Raw genomic sequence first — 27,909 nt, forward strand, 5'->3', positions numbered from 1 at the left:
TGATGTAATTTTTTCTTCAACCTGAAAAAGCTGTCTTTTAGCATTTTTGGAGGTACAAGAAGTCTATCGGTCATGAAGTCTTGGTTTGGGTTTGTCTAAAACAGTTTCCATTTTGATTTGGGTTTGGAGAGAACTTCACTGCATAAGAACCCTACCCTGACATTTCCCAGGACTCTGAGGGGTGTGTCTATGGTCTTCTGGCTTGTACAGCTCTTGTGTGGGTCCTGGGGACCAAACCCAGGTTTGCTGCAAGAGCAGACAGTGCCCTTAACTGCTAAGCCATCTCTCCAGTCTTTCTTCCCTAAGATCATGTCTTAGTCAGGGTCTCTATTCCTGCACAAACATCATGACCAAGAAGCAAATTGGGGAGGAAAGGGTTTATTCAGCTTACACTTCCACACTGCTGTTCATCACCAAAGGAAGTCAAGCAGGTCAGGAGGCAGGAACTGATGCAGAGCCATGGAGGGATGTTGCTTACTGGCTTGTTTCCCCTGGCTTGCTCAGCTTGCTCTCTTATAGAACCCAAGACCATCAGCCCAGGGATGACACCACCCATAGTGGGCTGGGTCCTCCCCACTTGATCACTAGTTGAGAAAATGCCTTACAGCTGGGTCTCATGGAGGCATTTCCTCAACTGAGGCTCCTTTCTCTGTGATAACTCCAGCTTGTGTCAAGTTGACACACAAAACCAGCCAGTACAGATTCCAAATGTATACACTTGGTAATTCACAAGTGAGTGAGGTGGTGTTCACTTCCTTAATTATTTTCGTTGCTGCTACTTCTTCACGTTCCCTGATGTGTTTGTCTTTGGCACTGCCTGAAGAGCTAGTGAGCCAATCTAGGGAATGATTTCATTTCAGATGCACCGTCCAGTCCTTCGAGACTCGTGTGTCTCTCTTTTATTGTTCCGCCTTTCCCCACTGCAGTTACACATTTCCTTACCTCCATGATTGCTGTTTTAGACCCCTCTCAAGTTCCTTGCCATTGTCTCTGTTCTTCTGGGTCTGTTTCTTGTTCATAAAATTCCTCTTGCTAGGGGTCACGCCTCTTAAATCTAGTATTACCTCAGTGCAAGTGAGGCACTTAGAGTGATCATCTAAGTATTTAGAGTTTATGTTTCCTTTGAAAAGTCTAAGTTCTCTCTCCTTCAGTTCCTTCTCAAACACTGTTATTGAAACATCAAAGAGTATTCTAGGGCAGGGACAGCAGAGTTTTTCTGTAAGGGGCCAGGACAGTAAACATTTTAAGGCTTTATAGACTGGACTCTTACACTCAATGATCATAACAAATGAGTGAAACTATGTTACAATAAAACTTTATTAATAAAAATCAGTGGCAGGCCCGATAGGCTAGGATTTGGTTCCCTGCTCGTGGTTTCCCAAGCCATAGTCTAGGTCTAGGTTAACTCCACGACTAATGGCTCTTCTGAGATGTTCCATGGTGTTCAGTGCAGTAATTCACTCTGGGTATTTGGATCACAAACATCTTTTAGTCTTAGGCAAACTGGTTATTGTTTATTCTATAGTTCCTGCTCCCTGTCTTTCTCTTTTCCCTAACATTCTTCTTTGCTTGGCCTCATGGAGTCTAGCTCAGTTTCAGCCAAGACCCCTGTGGTTCTCTAGGCCGAGGCACAGAGCCCTCCTCTCTCCAGCTCTCGACTAGTTCTTTCCCTTCCCATTCTGTGTTTCTAGGGTCTCCTGAAGTTTGATCTCAAACTTTGTAAGACCACCCTATTGGCCCTGTTCCCTCTTCCTATGCTATTCTGGGTGGGCAAAAATGTTCCACCAAAGAAAAAGTCAAGATGATCGTAGCCTTGGGATATAAGAAGTGAAGTAATTCATCTCCATTCTCTAGTCTAATACAAGTGTAGTGGCAGGAAAGGCACACGATTCTTACAGAACAAAGAGACATCCAAGACACCAACCAGCTTGCCACTCTATGACAGGAGTCCCGGTAAAAAGAGGCATTGGTCCTAATGACTATCTGCCACCTATTCATTCTGATGCAGTACTTGTGCAATGCACACTTAGGTGCCAGAGCACAATGGGAGGTTTTATAAAAGCTAACATTCTTCCTGGTAGGTGTAACCAGCCAATTGGCCACCACTTTGGGTCTTATTTTCATTCCCCGGGGGTAAAAGGACATCCCCAAACTTAAGCTGCTTTCCCAACTGACAGAAAAAGTCATCCTCGATGAAAAACCAGAGGAATCATGATACAGATAATCCAAATAGCCAAGTTGCTGGACTGCAAAATGCCACTGAATAACGCCACTTCACAAATATGAAGGCAGAGGCATGGTTTTAAAAGCTCTCTCGAAACTGGAGAGATGGCTCAGCCATAAAGACCACTTGCCATTACAAGTGGACCTGAGTTTGAGTGACTCAAAACCAAGTTATTCCACTTTGAGGGATCTGATGCCCTCTTCTGGATCCCATGGGGGCTAGATGTGCATGAAGTGCCCGGACATACATGCAGTCGAAATACTCATACATACAATAAATACATCTTTTAAAAGCTCTCTTGATGGAAACAAGAGAGTACTCTAGTTTTAGAAGTATCTTACAGAACAGCCCGGGTAAGGCGTCCCATAGCAGGGCTATACCTTGCCTCCCTTGGTGGGTGTTTGCTCTAAAGACCGGATTCATGCTTCCTCTGCTGGTATTGTCTCAGGGTGTGGAAGGAATGGGGCAGCCTAGACCTCTCTTTTTCTTTGGAGTATTCTCTTTTAACTAAATCTACCAGCGCCTTCCTCTTGCAGCGGGGTTTTAAAAGAATGCCTGCTTCTCTGCATTTTCTACTTTATTTTATTTTATGCTAGACATGTGACATTATTCAGACACTCGTTTTGTTATCTAAGATGGGGAAGCGGTATGCCAAGGTTTCTCCCACAACCCAGCATAAAAACATAATAGCTTTGGTCAGGGGATGTTAAACAGCAGAGTCCCTCACAGCAATGAAGGCTTTATCGTATGATACCCATGTTTTTAACTACCAGGTGCAAAGTTTTAGGATCTGGATTCGCCTGACTCCACCCACCAGCAAAGCAAGTCTATTTGTAGAGACTCCAGGGCCCTGTGAGGTGAATCATCTCTCATTAGCAGCCGAGACTTCCTCCAACAGCCTGTCACTGACTTCCCCAAGCATAACACCAATCATGAGAGATCTTCACCCTTGCCTCTGCCCAGGGATTGACAGCAGCCCTGTCAGCATTAAAAAGAAGCCCCGATAGGTCCTGGCACCATCACGGGCATAAGAACAACCGCCTTCCCTAAGTGGGCTTGTGTTCCCTTTACCGCCCAGCCCACACCTCCATTTCCCAGATAAACTTTCCCCCCCCAAACCAAGAGGGACTTACCCTACTATTACTATAACAAAATCCAGTAAGTTCCATCCGTTCCTAACGTAAGCATTAGGATGCAGCAGCAGTCCGTACGCTATAATCTTCAGAAATGTCTCCACTGTAAAAATAATCAGGAAGGCATATTCTACTTTTTCCTGTGGAGAGAAACAAATACCCCGAGGGTGGGGGCAGAGAAAGAGAGAATGGTTAGGATCCACAGCTCAGAGACAGAAGCATTTCCCCCCACAGTTTTATCACGAGAGCTAGAATCACTACCCTGCACGTGGGCAGGGGAAACATTTTAATTTTAATGCTGAATTTCTCATAAGCAGCTAAGTGTTAAATACTGCCGTTCCAGGCTGTATTACTGCGTTTGCCACCTGCCCTGATGCAGGAGCAATGAGTCTGCCTAGGACATAACGGGCATGTTTCCTATTTTGCACACATTTGCACAACACAGCATGTTTTCCCCAAGATTGCCAGATCAGGTCCAGAAAAGCACCAGGACGAAACAAGCCTTCTGACAGCGGTTTTTGAACAGAACACTGGGAAGAACAGACACACAATGGATTTCACCCTTATTTTTTTTCCCCCTTGGGTTTTCCTCTGATATTTTAAGTTAAAGCCAGCTTTGTCACTGCATGGCAAGGTGACCTTGGACAAGTACCTATTCTATTCTGGATCTGACTGCCCTCACCCACGGAGAAAAAGGCAGGGAGCTCGGATGTCAAAGACACTGCCCAGGACTGGCATGGCCCCTCTTCCTGGCTGGTAGGCATGGTGGACTCCTCAACAGTCTCCTGGAGATACAGCTCTGCCTTTACCTCCGTTCCCAGGTCTGCTCCCATCTGATTGCCACACACATCTGCAGCACTCACTGTCTGATGGATAGAAGCTCTCCAACCCCGACCGACACGACCACAAGGATGCCTCAGTCAACATGTAGACACATAGCCTACACAGACACATAGCCTCTTTCTATAAATTTGATAGAAACCCAATGGACAGGGCCATATGTCACCAACCAGCATTCCCTGACTTTAAGCTACTCAACAAAACAAAAAAGTTGAAAGGGTGAGAACCTTTCCCTGTGGGCTCTGGAGTCCTCTGCTACTATCACCCTCAGACTCATGAATTTCACTTACTAACGTGGCTACTACGGAAGGCATAACAAATATGGCTCAGGAAACAGTGATCTCTCCCTCCACATGACAGGCACCCAGAGGGAACCAGGATTAGAAAACACCCAACTCTGGTCCCATCCTTGAAAACTTTGGCTTGGAAGGGGACACAGGCCTTTTAAGCACATACCTACAGAACCTCTAAAATCCAGAGAGTTAGCATGAGAGCACTTCTCTACTTGTGCTGAAGCCAAGGGACTCAGCCACAACTCTTGGGCCTGTCCTTTTCCCCATGGTCACACAAAAGAAGGCAGGCACTGTGTGACCACTATTGAAGGCATGGGTTTATAAATGGAAATTTATGCCTTTTAAAGGAAGTGCTTCTGGATAGGAACTTCTTATTTTGGAAATCATCTTTTAAAATACCCATTGCAGGATTATTCCAACAGGCCTCCCTTCCTAAAAGTGCAACAGTACCTAGACATCTGCTTGCAGTAGCTGCAGTACTCTTCTGCATTTCAATAGAATTGTTGTCTGCCCTACCCCTAGGCTGTGGGCCTCTGCTGCTAGACAGCTGGCTCCTGTCTCTGGCCGCCCCAGGACAGAACTTTCTCATGGCTTGTCACCAGCGTCTTGGGGCCACCAGGGCAATATCCAATTGCAGCCTGTACATCCAAGACAGCACCCACCTTTTAGGGGGTACGTAGAGATCCCCTGGTTATAGAGGAGCTAATTGATCAGATTTGCCTTCTCTAACCCTAGACCATTCTTGGCTCTTAACATTTACTGTGCATGTGGTGTGTGTGTGTGTGTGTGTGTGTGTGTGTGTGTGTGTGTGTGTGTACATGTACATATGGAGGTCATGGACAGGCATCAGTTTTCTCCTTCCACTGTATTTGATCAGGGGATTGAATTCAGATCTAGGTTTTGGTAGCAAGCATTCCCACCCTCTAAGCCACCTAGTCAGACCTGGCTCTCATAATGTCTAAACCTGCCATTCTATGAATCCTTGGAACAATCATGACAGTCTAATAAATTCTTTTGAGTTAGTCAGAATCAGGATGTTTATGATGTTAAAGTACTAAATCATACCCAATCCCCACCTGGTCATGCCTCCTGGTCCCTCAAACAGATTCAGTTCTCTGCTGGCTCATCCTATGTACCCCCCTCAATCTGGTCATCCTTCCCATTCCTGCCCCCATTCCCCTCACACAGTCAGATCCTCTGGGCTAAGCAGCCTGGAAGGAGCTCCCAGGGCAGCATATGTCCCATGACTTGACAGGCCACATGCAGACCTATGGGGTTGCAACCCAAACTTTTTATCTTCCTCCTGTTGTATCTTTGAGTGAATGCCCTCAAAGGAACATGAGGACACATCACCCAGCGCTCCAATTCACAATACAACTAACACCGTGAGAAGGGGGTTGTTCTTCACTGGGAGGTACACAGAGATCCAGGAAGGAACAGGAACTCTGAAACCCCAAAGGAGGAGGAAAAAGAGAAGGACAAAGAAGGGGAAGAAAGGGAGCAGGGGGAGCAGAGGGAGGGGGAGGGAAGGGGAGAAGGGGGAGGAGGGGGAGGGGGAGGCGGAGGCGGAGGAGGAGGAGAATGATCCTCTGACTTTACACCAAGGCTCAAATCTCTGAAAATACCCACCTGCTTTACCCAGAGCTGCCCCTACCGCCAAATGTACAGCGTCAATATGTTTCCAAGACTCCTAGTTCTAAGAGAACAAGATAATCTAAAAACAGCACACCGTCTTGAAAATTCCTCTTCCCTTTCATCCTCTCAGCTTTATTTACTAGGCCAGACAGAAAAAAGCTCTGGCTGCCATGCCATCGATATTCATAGCAGTTACATCCCTACATCAAGACCGTGCCATACTTCAGAGCAGAAAACAAGAGAGAGAACAGAGAGTACACCTACCAAACACGATCTGCCTTTCATTTATAAGCAACCGTGCCACAATAAGAAGAGGGCCATTAGTGTAACTGAATGGTTGAAGGGGTTTAGTTGGTGTTTTGTTTTGTTTTGTTTTATTTTGTTTTTTATAACCCTTCCTTCCTCTCCTCATGCTCCTTTTAAAAAATGTTGGTTCCTCTTTCCAAAATCTTCAGTGACTTACTTGATGGAACGAGTTATCAAAAACAGAAGCTTGCTGTAACATGGTTCCTTGTTACAGAGATTCTGCCAAATGCCAAGTGAACAAGCACAACGTGGTAGACCAGTTGGCCTATAAACCAGTGACATCCACTCCTCAATTCCGATATTACCAGAGACTCCCGAGAGACAAGAGCACCTCTACAATAACAAATTGTGTGTTGTTATTATTATTGTGGCCAAACAAAAACTGAGGAAGTGTGACAATTATCCCCTTCAAATGGATTGCTTATTTGAAGAAAGAAAATGAACTTGAAAAGAAGAGTAAGAAGGAAGCCAGGCAACACCAAAAAGAGTTTGGAGGCACAGAAGCCAAATGACTTGCAGCATAGAGGCATAGAAGTCTGTAGCAGAGACAAAGGAGAAAACCAAGATGGAGCCACAGGGGAAGCACTGACTGCTCTTCCCAAGGTCCTGAGTTCAAATCCCAGCAACCACATGGTGGCTCACAACCATCTGTAATGATATTCGATGCCCTCTTCTGGTGTGTCTGAAGAAAGTGAGTGTACTCACATACACAGAATAAATAAATCTTAAAAAAAAAAAAGAGTATTAAAAGACATTACACTACCAGCAAAATATAGGCTCAAAACTAGTTTTTCTTTATGGTATGGGGGTTGTGGGTTTCTCGTGGGTGAATATACCTATGGGTTCAGTGTACATGCACACACATGTAGAAGTCAGAGATCAACCTTAAGTGTTACTCTTCCTTAAAAGCTGTTCAACTTATTTTATGGTTTTCCTGAAGTATATCAAAGGACTTGCTAACCACAAAGCAACAGGAATCTAGCTATCTCTACCTACCAACTCCTGGAAACACAAGAGGATATCCAAAGGCCTAGATTCCTCACATTGGTTCTGGGGATCAAACGGGTCCCCCTGCTTACAAGCTCTTACTCATTAGTCATTTCCTCAGCCCTAAAGTCTAATGGTCTATCTTCTTTTTTTTTTTTAAGATTTATTTATTTATTATATATAAGTACACTGTAATTGTCTTCAGACACACCAGAAGAGGGCATCAGATCTCATTACAGATGGTTGTGAGCCATCATGTGGTTGCTGGGATTTGAACTCAGGATCTCTGGAAGAGCAGTCAGTGCTCTTAACCACTGAGCCATCTGTCCAGCCTAATGGTCCATCTTCTTAAACAGTGAACATTAGGACAGTCTGTCTCTAAGCCAACATTTTCTGAACTTATTTCCAGTGTCTAACCACTTAACCTTAAAAGACATTTAGGACACCAAAAATTGTCATCTAGCATGGACTGGAAAACTCCAGACTACTTGGTTCTTTTCTCCAGGATTCTTTTGCTGTGGGTTGTTGCATCAACATTCATACATCTGTCTACCTGCCCATCTATCCATCTATCTATCCATCCATCCTGAGTTAGTTCCTCCTTAGCAAAATTCAGTATGTAACTTCAGAGCCCACAGCTGGCTGACAGAGGTCTACAGAGGCAGATACAGGCCAAGAGCACTCACCATTGGTTTTGTTCATCTACCCACGTGCCCATGTCTTTGAGAAGGTTTTCCTTGATTATGAGAAGCTGTCCCACTCATGTCTGTGCATGCCCAGTCAGGGCCCTTGCAGGCCTCAGTTTCCTGTTTTCAAAGATTATTCCTCACTGTCCTTACAACTCTAGGACCTAACATCACACACAGCATGCATAAAATACTCATGGGTGCTACTAGAAAAACAGTGAAGGAAAAAGGTAAAGAATAAAGGAATACTATCAGAAAGAAAACTATAGAAATAGAACAATTTTTGATCCTGGGATATGTATTAACAAAGAAAAAATGTATCTAAAGTTATTATAAACTCTTTCTAGAACAAGTCTGAAGTAAAACAGTCAAATTGCTAAAATAAAGGCTGTTTTCATCTTACCTTGTGGTGATTTGAATACAACTGACCCTATTGGGCCGAGGGAGTGGCACCATTTGAAGAGATTGAAAGGATTAGGAGGTGTGGCCTTTTAGAGGAATTGTGTCACTAGGGTGGGGGAAGTCTTTGAGGTTTCAAACACTCACCCCAGACTCAGTCTCAGTCTCTGTCTCTGTCTCTGTCTCTGTCTCTCTGTCTCTGTCTCTCTGTCTCTGTCTCTGTCTCTGTCTCTGTCTCTCTCTCTCTCTCTCTCTCTGTCTGTCTCTCTGTCTCTCTGTCTCTCTGTCTCTCTCCCCAACTATGGATCAATATGTAGCCCTCAGCTACTTTTCCAACACATGCCTAGACACTGCCATGATCTGTACCATGATAACAACGGACTAAATTTCTGAATCTGTAAGTCATCCCCCACTTAAATGCTTTCTTCAATAAGAGTTGCCTTGGTCAAGGTGTCTGTTCACCGCACTAGAACACTTGGTCCACAAATTTCATCTTATCTGCAGCCCAGGGGTAAAGTGATCCTTGTATCTCTACCTTATAGTTGGTCTCTCCCACTTTCCTGTCTATGAGAACCCTCTACTCTGCTCTATGGCTAGCCTGTTAATAACACTCACTCACACATGCATGCACACTCAGACACACTCACACACACATGCACACATGCATGCACGCACGCACGCAGCACACCTTTGCCTAGTCTGCTCCACTGAACCCAATGTTCTTGCCTCTAAATATAAAATCTTCCCACTTTAGAGTAAAGTTACAGCTTGATGACTGGGGATAAAAATCCCCCATGTAGTTGAGTGGGGGAAAGCATAGAGCACACACCTATCACAGTTGTTTTCTCCTAGCCTGTACTCAGCCACCACTTCATGCCATGCATGAGCCTGGACCGGAATGCAACCAATCCACATCTATTTCTTCTTTATAAAGTATCATTCCACTCCAGTTTTCAACAGATAAATTTTACCTATCCTTCAGGGCTCAACTTAAATAATACTTTCTCAGTGAAACCTTTTTTTTTTTGACTTCCCAGACAAAAGTGAAGCCCAGTTAGATCCCACCAAAGCCTATTAAAATTCATACTGCTAATTCATTAAAAAGTTACCTCTCTACTAAAGATTCTAGGAATAAACCTGTACATTTACAACCAACTGATCTTTGACAAGGGTGCCAATAACACACAATGGTTCCTCAGGGCAGTATCTTCAAAAAGTGGTCCTGGTAAAACTGGGTCCACAGGCAAAAGATGGAAAACAGGCTCTTTCTTAATCTCACACCGTATACTCAGCCAAGCAAAATGGATCAAAGACTTAAGCATTAAAATACTAAGTAAAATTACTAGAAGAAAACAGAGTAAATTTTCTTTCCATCTGATCTTAGCCAAGACTTTTTAAGTAGGACCCCAAAAGAACCGTCAACGAAAGCAAAAGAATATATAAGTGGAATTGCACCAAGCTAAAAAGCTTACACACAGGAAAAATGTCATTAACAGACAACTTACAGAACGAAAGAAAATAACTGCACACCATACAGCTGAAAAATGGTTAGTATCCAAAAATACATAAAAAATTTAATTCATTAGCAAGAATACAATATTTTTTAAAGTTTTCCCTCAAGAATACAAGTAGGTATTTAAAAAACAATTTATTAGACATAAGAATGACCAATAACCATCTGGAAAAATACTCAAATCATTTTTATGACCAGTAAATTTTTATTTTTTTTTTAACATTTGAGTCTGAGCAAAGATTTCTTGGCTATGAGCCCAAAAGCATAGGCAACAAAAGCAGAACTTACATAAGTGGAATTGCGCCAAACTGAACATTACTCCATGCCTGATGGAAATGGCTATCATACAAAAGTAGAAAGATTAAGTGTTGGTAAACGTGGAGAAACGGAATCCTTGAATGCAGCTGATGAGATTATAAACTAGTTCAGCCATATGCAAAATAGTACGAGATCCAACCAAGACTTTGAAATGGAACCACTGTTTGATATAACAATTCCCCAAGAAGGGTATGACCAAAGGAAATGAAACTGGAAGGCTGAAGAGACATGGGTGCTGCCACGCTCATGGCACACAACTGTCAACACGTAGGACTAACCTAAGTCTCCACCAGGGGTGTGCAGATAAAGAAAAACAGTCTGCAAAGAAGAAATGCTAGCAACATGCCAGCGAACCTGGAGGACATTGTGCTCAGTGAAATAAGCTAAGTGCAGAAAGTCAAACCATGACCTCATCACATGTGGCCTCTACAAACGGCAATGAGAGTAGAGCTTGGAGGGAGGCTGGATTTCAGTTGGATCGGAGGAAGCCTGGGGTATCAACAGTGCAGCAGTCTGAGGAAAAGTAAATCAGGATATGGTGGGGACTTGCTAAGAGGAGATTCTTATGTTCTTGCCATAAAAAAGTATACAGGCAAATATAGGTATGTTAATGAGCTAAGTGCTCCATTCTACAATGCATCTATATAGTAAAACATGTTGTACATCGTAAATATTTATAATAGTTACCATCCTAAAACAACTATTAAAAATTACCTCTCTAATTCTGTCTCTCTCTAAAACTGGCCATGTCTATAGGGCCTGGGGTCATTTCTGCTTCATGCATCATTAGATTCCCAAGGCTGATCACATTACTAAACACTCAATAGCTGTAAATGAATAAGTGGGCCAGACACTCAATATCTATACGAGAATAAGTGAACAGATTACATATTTTGACTAAGTAGCACTATGTATCCCTTCCGGATGATAGGGTCTTACAACACCAGGACCTGTTGGTTTTACCCATTTGCAAGAAAACTTGCATTTGGGTGTGGCCACTTGGCCACTAGCTGTGCCTCATGGTGGGGCCAGGGAACTACGCCACTGATCTTGAACAGAATATGCTCAAATGGTGGCAGGTGTCCTCAGAGGCAGGAGCATAATGCCCGAGGACAGGAGAAAGAGGCCGAGGCAGAGGGACAGATGGCTATGGTAGGTCACATGTGTGTGACCTGGCTTGACCTCCCTATCTCACATGTAAAGAGAGTGGACAGAATTAGATAGTCTCTTCCAGCCGGATAACTACAAGTCACCTGGCATGCAAGGCAAAACTCAAACACAGGTTTCACAGGGAGCTTCTGGTAGATCCCCAGGACCCCCCAGAGACAGCCATTGCAGGGTAGCAAGAACTAAAAGCAGCTAAAGAGGCTGGGTCACTCAAGGTCACAGTGCATGTGTGGGCTGAGTATGCTGAGACGCCCCAGTTTGCTGCCTCACATAGTTCAAAAGGTGACCTGGGGGGCACCACTAGCTGCACTCGCTCCCTTTTGATATCCCAGTGCAACCTAGTAAAACGCTAGTGGGTGAAGCACTGGCAGGTGGTCTCTGTTCCAAACTAGAAGGCTACAGGAAAGCTAATTCGGTTCCCTGCAGGCTCCAATGAAGTACGCACTCAAAGGCCTCCCATGGGTAGTTTAATGGCGCATTTACATGGAAAAAATGGCTCCAATAGTCAGTGTGTCCCCTCAAGCATATTCAATCTCTCTCTCTCTCTCTCTCTCTCTCTCTCTCTCTCTCTCTCTCTCTCTCTCTTTAAATGTACAAATTTTACATGGCATTTGTGTCCCCAGAGTCCTGGTGTCATCTGTTTATTTATCTCTCCTGATTCTCCTCAGTTGCCTAAACTAAAAAAGGAATAAATCATTCTACGTCCAGCCTGCTATGTCTAACCACGTTACAGTACCAGTCCAGCTAGGCAGAGCAGCAGGGAGCTTTGCAGATGGTGACACTGTCAGGGTCAAATGTTGCCCAATGACTCTGTCTATAAGGACGTGCATGGATGACGTCCTTACAAGAGCCTCTGCCACTCTGGAATGCTGAGACGGCTTGGCAGTCCAGAGACCCTATAACCACCAGGTGGAGAGAGGCCTGCCTTAGGAAGCTGTCCCCAATATGCCTGAAAGTGACAAATGGGGAGGTCAGCAGGGCAGCCTCAAAGACGTCTGTCTCTGAGGAGCCTCCTAGCCAGGAGCAGAGGAGGTCACTGGAGCAGAGAGCAGGGGAACTGATGTTTTACCAACAGGCAGAGAGCAGCCATTCTAAATGCAGTGGGCGAGCAGGGTCCCTGCCATCCAGCAAACCCACCAGATGGCAGTGGCCTCCCTGTTGTCCAGGAACTACTGCATCCTTAGCTCTCATCCCGAGAACTACAGGAGGTGGCATGGGAGCTGGGCTCAGGGTAGGCAAAGGTCCCACCCACACCATCCCAGTCCAGTCAGCACTAATCCTGGGATTTGCACTTCAGCAATAGATAAGAAGTCAGCAGACTTAATTCTCAAAGACTGTAAGTCTGAAGCTGAGAGAAAAGCCACCACCAAAGAAGGTTCAGCCAAAACATGGGGAAGAAAGTGAGTCAGACACACAATTCAGACAGAAGTAGCCACTGGCCCTGTTAATAATTTATTAGCCCCTGGATCAAGTGTAATCTGAAATCAGAAACCTGCCTCCTGATATTTTGCAGTTATAAAAGCAAGTTTGGGTTGGCTTGGGGGTCAGATGTACTTGGAAAAGCTCTAGCTATGTACAGAGACGGCCAGTGATGGTTCATTTACCAAGAAAAGATTCCATCAAAAACACCTTCTGACACACGGGATCAATGAAGGACCCTGTACAGAAGACCCCTGGGCTCTGCCAGCCACTCTCTATCTCTGAGAGGTCACATCACACAGGAAAGCTTTCCAAATTTACTACTTCACGTGTATTCCGTCCTGGGTTCCTGCACTCCCTACGCTTGAACAAATATGTAACAATACTTGTCTCCAGGCTGATCACTGGGGAAAAGGACTTGGGCTTCCTTGGGTAGTGGGCACATCCCACATCTGGTAACTTCCCACTTCCTCACCAAGGTCTTCAAAGGCACTGCCTAAACTGATCAGGCACCCTCTTTTGATTTAGGTCAACAACACTTTCTAGGTACCTCCTCCGTACCAGGTACCTCCTCCACATCTCCTCCAAACATGGCCGGCCAGGGTACTGTCTGCTTCCTCGGGGTGCTGGCAGATGCACGTACAAAATAGCTAAGCATCACAGAACGGCAGCTAAGTGCTGAAACTTCTCCTGGAGCCTCTGGAAGGGACGTGGTGAATGGAACATTCAGGAAAGCCCCTTGAGAAGCATGAGACTAGGGTCCATTGAAATCCCTCAACCTGTAGCCAAGCACTCCCATAACCAGATGAACGGTACAAACCAACAGCCCATTCCAGCCCGCTGGGAATGGTCCTAACCTAGCAGCTTCCCGCCCTTTTCTAGGAGTCTTCTGCTCCAGCCTAACAACTTCCATGCTTTGCCTAGATGACAGGCTCCTGGGATCATCTAGTCTTTGTCTTTCTCTTCCCCAAATGCTACACTGACTCCCAGGGAGTCTATGGGGCTCAGATCACATGACGATTTGAACTGCCGATCGTATTAAAGTAGCCTTGACAAATTTGTTGCTACAAACAACACAAACCAAACCCTACAGCGTGTCTACTTCCATTGCCAAACAGAAATCACCAAACGTTTCAAAGTGGCAGGAATCAGTACGGGCAAAAACCAAGCATTTTTATTTCCACAAGAAATTCGTTCCTTTTCCCTGTTAACAGAACCAGAGGAAAGCATTTCAATTTGTCTATGATTAAATTCACCAATTTCTTAATTTAAAATGGCATCTTATTTAATTTTCCTGATGTGCATTCAAATTCCTGTAACCATGACACACACACACCAGGACACAGCTGCCACTATGGCTGAAGTTAAGGCTTTTCCATCTCTTGTCAATTAACCAGGTGAGAAAGGATGGCTGGGGAAAGGTTATAGTTTACGTCGTGCGTTGAGTCCACATACTTTGTTATTTCTGATGCCCAGCAGCACCAACCAGGGAGACTTTGCAATGCCTCCCTTCTTCCCTTTGGCTGCCATCATCCCATCTAGACTGAGAAGTACCCCAAAACTCTGACGCCATGTGAGCCTGGCCATGGTCACACCAATAAGTACTGCCCGTACCCCGGTGGCTGGAAGATTCGGGAGGAATGCATCACCCCAGAATCAACTTTGACAAATATTACCTAGGGGACTTTGGGAAAGCTAGTGTGACACATTACCAACTAAAGAAGGACCAGAGCTGCTTCTGCCCAACCGTCAGACTCAAACTGTGGACGGACATTGATCAGTGAGCAGGTACAACAACAACAATAACAACAACAACAACACCACAAGACTCGAGCTGCTCCCATCATTGATGGGACATGAGGGCCATGCAAAGTTCTGAGGAAGGGAGAGCTCCCTAAGCAGTCTGTCATGTGACAAATTCTTCAGCAGAACAGCTGGGAGAGAATTAAGGATACTGGGGATACCTGTGTCCTGGTGCCTTGAAGTCAGTCAGGAAGGTTCATTAGATGCTAGCATTTTCCATGTGAAGAAAAAAAAAAACCCTCAGTACCAACCGAAACAGAAACCATGCCTTCTGTTTTGAAGAGCCCCGAGTACACCCACCAGGTGGGAGAACTCCATGCTGGCTACCTCTCCCTGGACTAACATTGCTAGCTTAGCTACTGTTCCATTGCCATGACTGAACACCACAAATTGCAAAGAGAGCAATTACTTTGGGGGCTCATAGCTCTAGAAGGTTAGAATCATGACCATCACTGACAGGGAGCAGGGTAACAGGCAGGCAGGCAGGCATGGCACTAGAGCCATAGCTGAGATTTACATCTTGATCCACAAGCACAAGACAAAGAGAGAACTGGAACCACATGGGCTTATGAAACCTTAAAACTCACCCCCAGTGACACACTTCCTCCAACAAGGCCACACCCCCTAATACTTACCAAACAGTGCCACCAACTGAAGACCATGCATTTAAATATATGAACCTATGGAAGCCATCCTCATTGGAACTACCACAAGCATCCTACCCAAGTCGTAGTGAAATGATCATCTCAGCGAATCAAAAACTAGAGAAGCTAGGAACAGCTAGCTCAGTCTCCAACTAGGGTTATAGTTTGTGACCATACACGGGGAAGCTTAATTGAATGTGAAGGCCACAAAAAACCTGGCAACAGTATAAAGTTTCTAAACGTGCAAAGTCCAAAAATTATTCAGAACTCAAACGTGCTGAACCCGAGGTGTTTCCAGCAGCGCTCACCCACATTGCATCACGGGGTTTCACAGTAGCCTTGGTTCTGATCACATGACACACAACACCCGTGAACTCTGGTGAATGCTGCCTGAGACACGTGGCTGAGTCAAGACTATCCTACATTATGAATTGCAGTGTTTTTGCTGTACATTTGAATTGTTTTGCTCTTATAGAGACATGATGATTTAATTATGGAAAATGAAGACTGAATATTTTCCTGCCATCATGCCTCAGCAAGTAAATATCAGATTAGTATATCTTTGGACTGGATTATATTTGAATGTTTGATTTTTAAAATTGTTGTTAGAGTTGCTGAATTGAGTCAGATTTTTTTTAAATCACCCTGTGAATTTTAGCTTCCTAACAATCCCTGTGAACACACGTCTGCCATTTTGTGTTACACAATTATGTGAAGTGGTGTCCTCAGCATAGTCATCATAAAAATCCATCTGTCAATCAACTCCAAAACACACTGAAGATGTCCCATATCTTGCAGTATCAGATATGCAGCCAAGATTTCATTCTTCATTAAAAATTCAACAAGCATACCTATCTAGTTAGTATGAACTAACTTTTCTCTTTAATAAATGGTAAAGTTCTAAGCACACCAAGGAACCTCTTTAATATAAATCTCTTTTTATTATCAGTAAATGTTTATTTTACTTATCTTTACACCCAGAGTCTTAGTTGCTGTCTCATTGCAGAAGAGTTAAGGGGTAAAAAGTTGATTTGGCTGGATTTTCATGGCTGGAAAGCTGTGGAGACAGGAGGCTGCTGGTCCTATTATGTCCAGAATCAAGAAGCAGAGAGCATGAATGTTCATTTCACTTTCTCTCTTTATTCAGTCTGGGGCATGGGATGGCCAGGAAATGATGCTGTCCAGATACTTAGGGTGAGTCTTCCTATCTCAGTTGATCTAATCAATAAAACCCCACACAAGCTAACCTAGTCTAGATACCCCTCCACAGGCATGCCCAGAGGCTAATCTAGACTAGATGCCCCCCTCACAGGCATACCCAGGGGCTAACCTAGTCTAGATACCCCTCCACAGGCATGCCCAGAGGCTAATCTAGTCTAGATGCCCCCCTCACAGGCATACCCATGGGCTAACCTAGTCTAGATACCCCTCCATAGGCATGCCCAGAGGCTAATCTAGTCTAGATGCCCCCCTCACAGGCATACCCATGGGCTAACCTAGTCTAGATACCCCTCCACAGACATGCCCATGGGCTAACCTAATCTAGATACCCCCACAGGCAAGCCTAAAGGCTAGCCTAGTCTAGATGCCCCCCTCACAGGCATACCCAGGGGCTAACCTAGTCTAGATACCCCTCCAGAGACATGCCCAGGAGCTAATCTAATCTAGATATCCCCACAGGCAAGTCTAGAGGCTAGCCTGATCTAGATGCTCCCCTCATAGGCATGCCCAGATGCTCTTTTCCTAGGCAGGTCTGAGTAAAGCTTAGATTCAGTATCAACCATCACATCCATAAAACCTTTCTCAAGTACAAAGTCATCATGAGTGCAGAAAGCTTAAGAAACTCTCTTCTAGCCACTCAATCTAGCAGACTAAGGGTGCCCCTTTGGAGTGAAGTGGCCCAACCTGTCACAACTGCTGCACCTGCATGTGTCCCTACGGGAAGTACTGTCAACCTCCCACCTGGAGGCAGGGGCCATGCCTGACAGCACTTTCACTCTGGAGAATGGAAGCCAAGAGCATGGGTTCCTGGCTCTCATTAGCCACGTGGGCTCAGGCAACCGACTTCAGCACTCCTTCTTTATCGTAAGAGCACAAAGAAAAAGATGTGTAAGCGTGTTATGTACAAATGATGCCACGCACGTAAAACACAGAAGCCACCAATCCTCACAGCACACAGACCGTGACTGTTGTGTCTATGCATGCGATGCTTCAGGCACAGCCTTAGCCACAGCCCGGGAGCAGCCTCTTACCTAGCACAGAGTGAATATTAAATATTAAGTCAAGGACAACGTCCCCAGCTCCTTACAGTCTACACTCAGGCCTCTGCCCAGGCATGAGTCTGGAGAGAGGACTGGCTCTACTTTGAGGGGGATCGCTGCACCATCTTTGGCTGTCCTACAAGCTGCAGACTGTAAAGCCAGGAAGAAGGGCCCAGCAGTCCAGGTCTCACGTCACCCACATCCCCCACACTGAATAAAAGCAGCAGGTGTCTAGGGTTCTGTGGAGGTCAGGCTATGCTTAGCTCAGCTCAGCAAAGATCCTTTTGGATCGATGAACACCTTTCCCTCGTGAATTCAACTGAGGGCACAGGACCGTGGCTGATGTCTTTTCATGTAAATTTGCAAATCAAAATTTACAGCTAAACTCCGAGGGATTTGAGGGGTGGTATGAAGACCTAATACGTACATACATACATATATACATACATACACACACATGCACATATATGAAGGTAATCTAAATGGGACTGTCAAATAATGGGGTAGACAGAACCCTAGAGAGCCATCTCTCTTGTCATCCAGCAAAGCTTCTAGCACCAGGGTCGGATGACATCTAATTAAGTTGTTGGGGCCCCAGAGGCCCCCCCAAACAACCCAGGTTGTCTCCACCAACTGAGAGCAAAGTCCCAGTTGCTGTAGACAGCACCTATAATAATAAACACAGAGATGTTGAACTACATGGAGCCCTCTCTACAGCCCAGCATCTTTGTCACAGAAGATACTCTACATGCTATCAAAGGAGTAATACAGAAGCCAAGTCAGCCAATGGTGTACTGCCTGCAGGATAGGCTAGGGTCATGGCTGCCCAGATCTGTAGGGTTAGGCTTAAGATCCACTCCATGAGATGTAACCGTACCTGACACCACCTGGGTGACCAAGCACCTGAGACTAGAAAGCCCAGGACCTAGTGGGAAACCTGATAATACTAGTCTAAATAAAGAAAACCAGGTAGTGATTAAAGGGTCCCAACTGTATTCTGAGACACTGTAGATGAGTGCCTCGATGGCTAGCAGGGCGACGTTCCCTCCTGCAGCAGATGGGAACAAACACAGAGACCCACAGCCAGACATTCACAGAGTGAGAGACCTCGGAACACTCAGCCCTGAAGGGCATGCCTCCATCTAATTCCCCCTCTGAGACCTGAGGTAACTCCATGGAAGAGGAGGCAGAAAGAGCCTAACAGCCAGATGGGAAGGAAGACACCAAGAAAACAAGACCGTCTAAGTCAGCATGAGCAAAGCTCATATGAACTCAGAACATGAAGCAGCATGCGCAGGGCCGTACTACATCCTCTGTTCATACGTCTTCCAACTTCGTGTTTTCATGGGATTCCTGAGTGAGCAAACATGTGGGTCTCTCACTCCTGTGCTTTCTCCTGGTCTCTCTTCCTACTGTCGGTTTGTCTTGATCAACTCGGAAATGATACTTTCTGTTTTATTTTATTATATATTATTTCATTATACTTTTTGAATGAATGAATGAATGAATGAATGAATGAATGCGTTTAAAACCTAGCCACTAGGGTAAAGGTTAACAACTGAACTATCTTGTATAGCTGCTGGGGAAGGAAAAAGAATCAATTTTTTTCAATAGAGTGACACCGTTCTATTAACCAGTCCAGGACAGGCCTCCTACTCAGGAGTAATCGACCAACGTAATGGAGTCCGCAGTGTTTTCTGTGTGTTTTATTTGGTCCTGTAGGAGGGCAAGGTTGGAGGGGAAGAACCAGGGTTTTATTTTGCTTTCTTGGTTTTGGGGTTTTGTTGTTGCTGTTGTACTGGGGGTTTTGCTTGTTTTTGAGAAAGAACTTAGAGCTGGGTGGGTAGGGAAGGGAAGGATCTTGGAGGGGAAGAATATGATCAAATTACATATAAATGTAAAAGTCGTTTCGAATAAAGTATACAAACACAAGTGTGGAGTCTGTGACCAAGATTAGTGTCTCTCACACGCGTACTCAGAATAATTAATAATAGTATTATTAGTGCCACGCCTCTAACTCACCGCCGTTTCAATATTAGAGAGCACAAGCGAACCAATGATGAGACACTGGGAACCAGCCAACCCCACTGCCTTAACGGGAAAGTGAGGGAGAAACCGACTCTCAGAGAGCCACGCCGGCGGAGAGCTGAAGAAGCCACAGTTGGTGAACTCTCACTGCTAGCCGTCGCCTTGCCTACCTTGCAAAGCCAGAAGAAAGGACTCTGCACTGTACGCTGACCTCATATACAAGCCTCCCCGTGAGAATTCCCACGAGTGACTCCACACAAGGGGGTGAAGAGGCTCCATAGCCACTACTGAGTTCTACTTTCCAAATCTCTGATTGGCCTGGGGTTTTCCCACTGAGTATCTCATACCTTTATCTTTTCATTTTTATTTATCCCTTCACCCAAAACATCCCAACCACAGCTTCCTCTCATTCCATCCCTCCTAGACCCTCCACACCTCCTCTTCCCCCTAGATCCACGCTACCTCCACCACCCCATCTCTTCCCCCAACAGAGCAGGTCTCCCAAAGACATCAGCCAAACACTGCACAGCAGGATCCAGTAAGACCACGTGCAAACCCTCATACCAAGGCTGGACGCAGAAAACCCAGTAGGAGGAAAAGTATCCCAAGAGCAGGCAAAGGAGTCAGAGATCCCCCCACTATCACAGTCAAGAGTCTCCCCACTGCCCCCAGCTTGAAAACACTAAGTCAGCAACTGTAACTTCTATGCAGACCCATGAAGGCCATGTGACTGCCTATGTGAGCCCCCATGAGTGGATACCATGGGCCAGAGCATCCTTTGTTTTAAAACAGCCGAAACTCTGAAATACTTAGGACAGAAGAATAAAGTGAAAATTTTTAATTTACATGGAGAAGAAAACGAAACAAATAAGACATTACAAGAAGCATCCTGTGAAGACGTCTTGATTAATCTGCCCCTGCGCTCTTAAATACCTGAGGTCAGGGAAGCAAGTTTTAGACCACACACTTGAGTTCCTCTATTCCTTAAGTGAAACTGTTTCACAACACAGGGAGGAAACAAAATTTCCTTGAGAAAATTGCACAAAAGGGAGAATGGAGTAACCAGAGGGGCAGGGCATCAGTTCCAGGGTCAGGATAGCATCAGCCTGGCCTCGTGCCTGGCCTCGTGCATTTCACGGTAACATAGGAGGAGGCTTGTTACAATTGAATACATATGAAACCAAGGTAGTGGTTTGTATCCAACAACTTTTGAAAGTGGAAAGAAAACAGAAGACTTTAAACTCATAGGAAATAAGAGAACAGACGGAGGCTGAGTGGTTGGGCATACCTCCCACATTCGGGAAGAGGCAAGCGGAGTTCTGAGTTCAGGGTCTGCTTAGTGAGTTTCAGACCAGCCAAGGATACACAGTGAGACTCCTTCGTCTTGAGAAAAAATGAAAAATGAGAGAGAGGGCATGGAGGGAATGTACTAAAAAGGTATATTTTCTTCAAACTCCTGTCTCAGATGGCACACTACCGCTAAGGTGGGAAAAAGAGTTGAACAATTCACCTCTAGAAGCCAAGGATTTGGAGTGCTGGAGGACAGAGGTCAATTTCTTGAGGTTGGTTTCTGAAAGAAATGACTCTAGGTAAGGAAACAGGCTGGGTTGGATGGATAGAGAAGGCCCTGTCCATCGTAGCAGAGCACCTGAGGCCATCCTGGACCCCTGTCCTTTGTAGCTTGTGTAGAGGGAGGGATGCGATGCAGACAAGAGCTCACATGTTCCTGTGAGGGATGGAGGAAACATAAGCCAGGCTGAAGTGGGAAAGGGCTCCAGACTGGAGGCTTCTTCTAATCACAAGCACTCGTTTCAGACTCCTGGAAGCCGCGTGGACAATGGGAAAATCCCCCACAATGTTCCTTGCCCCTCAGGAGCTGTGAGGTCCTAGACAAAGCGCTTCCCTATAGCACAGCCTTCCCACTGCTTTACAGAGGCAGCAACAGTAGCTGGTGGGAGTGAAGGTCAATATGGCTGATGGGAAATGGCCAGCATGTGGACAGCTTCTATCACTGGGGTCACCATGCTGTGCATGTTACACACAAGGATTTCTGTCAGCTCTGGGAAGGTTCTCCTGTAACAATCAGGATAGGAGGTTTCTGAAAACTGAGGATCTATTCTGACTCCATTATACAGCACCTCAGTGCTGAGGCCACAGGGGACACGCCAAGCACAGCCTACCCCACAGCTGTAACCTACAGTAGAAGAGCATCAAAGGCTCGGAAAACACAGAGAAGCTGGAGCTGCGGCTCAGTTGGGAGAGTGCTTGCCTAGTGTGAAAGAAGCCCTGGGTTTCATTTCCAGTACAGCATAAAACTGGGTAGATGCCTGCAATCCCGGCACCTGGGAGGTAGAGACAAGGGAATCAAGAGTTCAAGGTCATCCCTGGCTTTATAGAAACACAGTGTGTGTGTGTGTGTGTATGTGTGTGTGTGTGTGTGTGTGTGTGTGCGTGTGTGTGTGTGTGTGTGTGCGTGTGTGTGTGTGTGTGCGTGTGTGTGTGTGTGTGCGTGTGTGTGTGTGTATATGTGTGTGTATGTGTGTGTGTGTGCGTGTGTGTGTGTATATGTGTGTGTGTGCGTGTGTGTGTGTGTGTGCGTGTGTGTGTGTGTGCGTGTGTGCGTGTGTGTGTGTGTGCGTGTGTGTGTGTGTATGTGTGTGTGTGTGTGCGTGTGTGTGTGCGTGTGTGTGTGTGTATGTGTGTGTGTGTGTGCGTGTGTGTGTGCGTGTGTGTGTGTGTGTGTATGTGTGTGTGTGTATGTGTGTGTGTGTGTGTGTGTGTGTGCGTGTGTGTGTGTGTGTGTACGGGGTGGGGGTAAACAAGGGTCCTGAAATCAGTACAACCATCCTTAAAAGTCTTGCTTGGCTACCCGAAAGCTCAAAACCACATCCATCTGGGCCACTTCAACCCAGAAAGGTACCTCCGTGATGGTTTCATAATCGCTGAGGTCAGTCATTCTAATGACGGTGACCCTGGAAAAAGGGGACAAGCTTAGTATCATTGTCTCGAACAAAATCCACGTCTAACTGAGACCGACCGAAAGCACCTTGCTTGAGCACCACACCTCTAAGGAGTCGTCCAGCTACTGGGCCACGCAGTCTGCAGTTTCAAGCTGCTCAGCACGGTTCACATCCCACGGTCACACACCTATAGATTCCGCAGGTAGCCATCCCCACAGCACCAGCATCCGAGACGCCCGAGCACGAACCCCTGAAACATTAACAGCTGAAGAGAAGCTATTTTCTAAATGTCTAAGTTTATTATTTATAAAACATTCTGGTGAGTTAGGATAAAGTGCAGTGAGCAAATACAGGTTTTCTGTTAATTGCAGTAATGTTGGTGAATCAGACCTCAAATGTCTGGAAATTACTACTTTTTACAACTTGTGATGCTGCTCAAATGCCAGACATTAAAAGCCCAAATGCAGAGTAAGTGGTTCAACTGTAACATGTAGCTTGCATCCTAAGAAATACTCGTTTATTTCACAGCCCAGATACACAGTCCGGAGGGATTCAGTGATCCCTCAGAGTGAGAGGTGGGTTCTGAAAAGCTCTCGGGAGCACTCACTGGGAGCAGAGCATGGCTTCCGTTTACCCCACATGACTGAAGTGGCATCTTTGTTCTACAGGGTAATATGCAGTACCTGAGGCCCGAAACATACAGACCTGAGAGGGGTTCCTTTTATTTCTAGAAAGTTAACACATTTTCACTCCCAACTCTTGAGAGGGAGGGATGCTTACCATGAGATGGTGGTATTTGTTCCAAAGTTTATGTTATATGTGGTTTGCTATTGTAGCTACCTAACTTAATTATGATAAAACATGACAGTTAAAAAAAAAAAAAAGGTATCACATCTACGAAAAGCAGGCAGAACCCTGCCAGCATCCTGATAAAGAATGTTGCTATCTCTTTCTATTGGTGGCAAGTCAGATATAGTTAAGACAACGGGGAAAGAAAGAAACCATAAACCCTTAGAATTGTTTTCTTCTTGTGCTTCTTTCAGTTCTGTTGTTTATTTGCTCAGATGTGGCCTCAGATGACCTAGACTTCCCACAAACTGGCAGTGTGGCTGATGGTGCAGATCTTGAGTACCAAATCCCCCTGCCTCAGACACAGAACCAAACTACACAACCTGCTGGGATTACTGATGTGCTCCTTGTTCTTTCAAAAACTGCTTCTTTGAAAATTCCAGACAGTGTAGTTTGAGTATAATCATCTCCCTTCCACCAACTCTCTGTCTCTCTCTGTCTCTCTCTGTGTCTCTCTGTGTCTCTCTGTGTCTCTGTCTCTCTCACTGATTTGAGTCTGATCTTCCACAAGCATGTCGTGTGCTTACCAGGGACCCCACTCAGGGAAAACTGCCGTGTATGCTCAGCAGCCATTGACTGCCAATGGCTTGACCAGTGGGGGTGGGATTATGTGCCTGCTCCTCTCTCAATGATGGAATTCGGTCTGGCTTGTGTTTACACATGTTCTGTGTGCACAGCTCCCTATTTTATTAACTGGGAAGTGGATTCATGTTGTAGGGATCCTTTATAGGAGAGAGAAAAATAGGCACGTGGACCAGGGGAGACAGTGAAGCACAGCCTTAGGCCCTATTTCAAAAGATGAGCACGCCAATATCTGGTCACAGCCGGGTTAAAAGAGTCTTTAAGAAGTGTTTGTGTGTTTTTAAAAAAATCTCTTAGCTGACCTTTTAGGAAAACTAAACCTAGAACCTAGAGGGTCAAGGACAAGGCAGGTGGCAAGAGCCGGAGAGCTAAACGGGGCTCGTCTGTTTTCTGCTCCCTCCTGAGCTCTACCACTGCCCTGCTGGCTCGGAATCCGGTAACAAACTACACACACACAGTCATCAGTGCAGGAAGACCTCAGGCAAACATCACACGGCTCTCACGGGACCTTTGGAACACACCAGCAGGTAAGTGCCATCTGTCAGCACATGAGCACTTGGGTCTGACGTTGTAAACTAGCCAAAGTTCCATGTTCTATACCAACCTCTGTCTGCTTAGTGTGCTAACAGAGGGAAGTGTGTGTGCATGAGTGCATGTGTGTGTGTGTGCATGGGTGTGTGTGTGTGCGTGCGTGCATGGGTGTGTGTGTGTGTGTGTGTGTGTGTGTGTGTAAGTAACTGTCAGCCAGCTAGAGTTCCCTCAAAATAATCACCCTGGTGCTAACTGCTGATTTTAGCATGGCTTCATTTAAATCAACAAAGAGTCTTCCGTTTATCCTATGCTTGGTACGCAATGAGTGTCTGCTGGGAGTGAGGTACGGGTGACCCAAGGAAACAAAACGAGGTGCTTTCTCAGGAGTGTACATAAAGTCCTGCCCTTGTTACCACCCCTCCCCCACTCACCCCTTCCTTTCATTCGTTTAGATTTACTTATGTAATTTATTTTATGTGTTTGAGTTTTTGCCTGCCTGTGTGTATATGTGACATGTATGTGCCTGCAGCCCACAGAAGTCAGAAGAAGGTGTCAGGTCCCCCAGAACTGGAGTCACAGATAGTGGAGAGCTGCCATGTGGCTCCTGGAAACTGAACCTTGGTTCTCTGCAAAAGCAACAAATTGGTCTTTAACCACTGAGTCATCTCTCACTCACCCTACCCACCCGTTAAAGTAAGGTAGCTCAGGCCGGTCTTCAACATAATACGCAGCAGCCAATGCTGGCCTTAAAGTCCTGGTCCTCTTGTCTGCTACCTAGGTGTTGGGATCATAGACATGTGCCACTGTGCCTGGGTATAATTACTCTGTTTGTGCGTGCGTGCGTGCGTGCGTGTGTGTGTGTGTGTGTGTGTGTGTGTGTGCGCGCGCGAGCATGCATGTGCATGTGTGCGTGCATGTGTGCATGTGTGCGTGTGTGTGCATGCGTGCATGTGCACACGTGCATGTGTGTGTGTGTGTGTGTGTGTGTGCGCGCGTGTGCATGCATGCGTGTGTAGGGGCCTCATCCAGAAGACATGGGGAAGAGCTGAGGTGACGGGAAGGCAAGCAGACAACAGTTCAAAATTAGTATTTCTCACCAGGCCAGAGTTGGCGAGCTACGGCCTTCAATCTTGACCAGCTCCCCTTCATAAACGGAGCTTTACTAAGCGGAACCACCCTGTTTGTGCATTAACTGTGGATGTTACATTCACAACAGCAGAGCCAAGTGGTGGTGACAGAAACTGCAAAGTTATCTCTGCTCCGTATGAAAAGGCCGCCGCCCTGGTCTGGACCAGCAGTGCTCACAAGACAGAACACTTGGTTTCACTTCTCTGCCAGAAAAACGTGAATGCTGACTTCCTAGCTCTGGTTCCTTCTGCAAGATGGATGGTGTCGTGCCTTTTGCTTGACCCCTAGGCTATGTGGAAAATACTAGTGAAGGTCTCTGCAACACCGGTTTTACGGACAGGTCCTCGCAGCCTTCCCCTGACGGCGCCCTGGGAATGCTTCCAGACACTGGAGCTGCAGTGCTGGTGGGGCCCTCAGAAGCTCCCTCTGCCACTGTAGCCCTCGAAGCCACTGTCCCAGTGCAATGGCTGCTTTGGAGAGGGACACTACAGTTCAGAATTGTGGGCATAAAAGGAACTGCAACTAAGGGGATTTTTTTTTTCAAGACCTTGAAGGGCCTGATTTTTTTTATTATTCCCATAGACGCTTTCGGATTTTATTCCGCATTTAACCAAAGTTCCTATGAGACTATAAAATAATAATACATTTTAAAATCCCACGGTCACCATAAAAGTGAATTAAAATAATAGTTTCTCCGAAATACTTCAAGGGCTGTGACATTCACTGTAAAGAAGTGGGTGAGGGCATATTCCCAAACACTCCTTAGAGAAGGCCCAGAATCATGTGCATTGACGGCAAGATTTTGGGGGACTGGGTGGTGACAGTGGCTCTGCACACCCATTCTCTTATAAGATGTTTCCCTCCGACTTCAACAGAGAGCATCATCCCTGAGAAGACAACGAAAGCACAACACATGGCCCCAAAGGATGAAGGCTGAACCCCGACACTTGGGCTTATGTACATATCCAAGGACGTCAGCAAAGGCCTTGACAAGCCTTCCCTCTACTGAGAAGGAATGAGTGCTTCCCCTGCTCTGGTACCAGGGGAGCAGGCCTCTGTGCTGAGAGAAAGCAGCACCAAACAGCTCACTTTTCAAGAAGGCAATAAATGGGCTTGATATCTGAGCCTTTTATTGTCACCGTCCTATTTCAATTTAGTGAGGCTTCGAATTGGGGCACAATCATAACGTCTTCAGCCCAAGGGAGGAACAGAGAAGCCAAAAGGGGAACTCCCTTCCTAGATCTCAATACCAAGGACCTAAGAGAGTCAAGGGCAGTCCCATTTCCAAGAAGCAGCTAGCACCTCACCCCCAGAGCACTCTTGGCTTTGTCGGATTCCTGACATGATTCTCTGCTAAGCCTTAGAAGGATAATCTCCGTGCCACCCTGTGGCCTGGCGGGGTTCACAGACTTCCTCTGCGCTCCCTCCCAGCCAAGTGAGCCACACAGGGTAACCAGATTGGAACTCTTTCTGGGATCTCACCCAAGGGGGCTGGCCGCTATGCAAGGTCGCACTAGCAACCATAGGCTGGGAAGGAAGAACTAGAATGGCTGACTAGAGCCACATGTCTCTGTCAGGACCTGCTTAGTAGGGTGGCCTCCAGAGAACCCGCAGGGGGATCTGCCTGCAGACACCTGTCTAATGGAGTGCGTAGCCACCTGGCCAGTTTTATCTGGAAAAGGCTACAAAAGCAACCAGGAAAAGAGACTGCAGTGGTGGTGTCTCATCACATAAAGAGGCCTGCAACTGGTCTCCCTCCTCGCTTTCTCAAAAGCAGAGGCATGCGCAATCTGTGGCACGTGGGGTCATGCCACATTGCAGGGATCAGGACAATGACGTTCTCAGAATCGAAACCAGGCAGGAAGAGTTTGTCTGGCTCATGTGTCAGATATGAGAAAAGCCCAAACAGTGTAGGTGAGGGTAAACACTGGAAACTGAAAAATTCTGTGTTATAATTTGAGGTTCTTTAACTGAAGGGGGCACAGGGTCCTCATGCTCCCAGAAAACCACTGGGGAAACTGAGGATGTTTCATGCCCGGGGGTTGCTTCTTCAATGGAAAAGACATATAGAGTGTTTTCAGCCCAGGGGCTAGGATTGGATATAGTTACTAGCCCAGTGATCTGTGTTATCTATAGGGTCTGCCTACCGTGGAATCCCGCCCCCCCCCACACACACACACAGAGAGAGAGAGAGAGAGAGAGA

General features: G+C 46.0%; 1 protein-coding gene across 15 annotated transcripts in view; it reads right to left on the bottom strand.

Annotated features, from left to right (window-relative positions):
* Cacna1d (calcium voltage-gated channel subunit alpha1 D) overlaps positions 1 to 27,909 on the bottom strand; it is a 294,624-nt gene that overhangs the window by 140,673 nt on the left and 126,042 nt on the right. For all 15 annotated transcript variants that reach the window (XR_015639378.1, XR_015639379.1, XR_015639377.1 and 12 more), the window contains 1 exon segment: positions 3,358 to 3,497. Coding sequence is in view for 12 of the 15 variants with exons in the window: in XM_087588017.1 (XP_087444143.1) it covers positions 3,358 to 3,497 (140 nt within the window). In the remaining 3 variants the exon portion in view is untranslated.

Source organism: Rattus norvegicus, chromosome 16 (genome assembly GCF_021556685.1).
Source record: "Rattus norvegicus strain SHRSP/BbbUtx chromosome 16, alternate assembly SHRSP_T2T, whole genome shotgun sequence".
In the NCBI taxonomy this organism is placed as follows: Eukaryota; Metazoa; Chordata; class Mammalia; order Rodentia; family Muridae; genus Rattus; species Rattus norvegicus.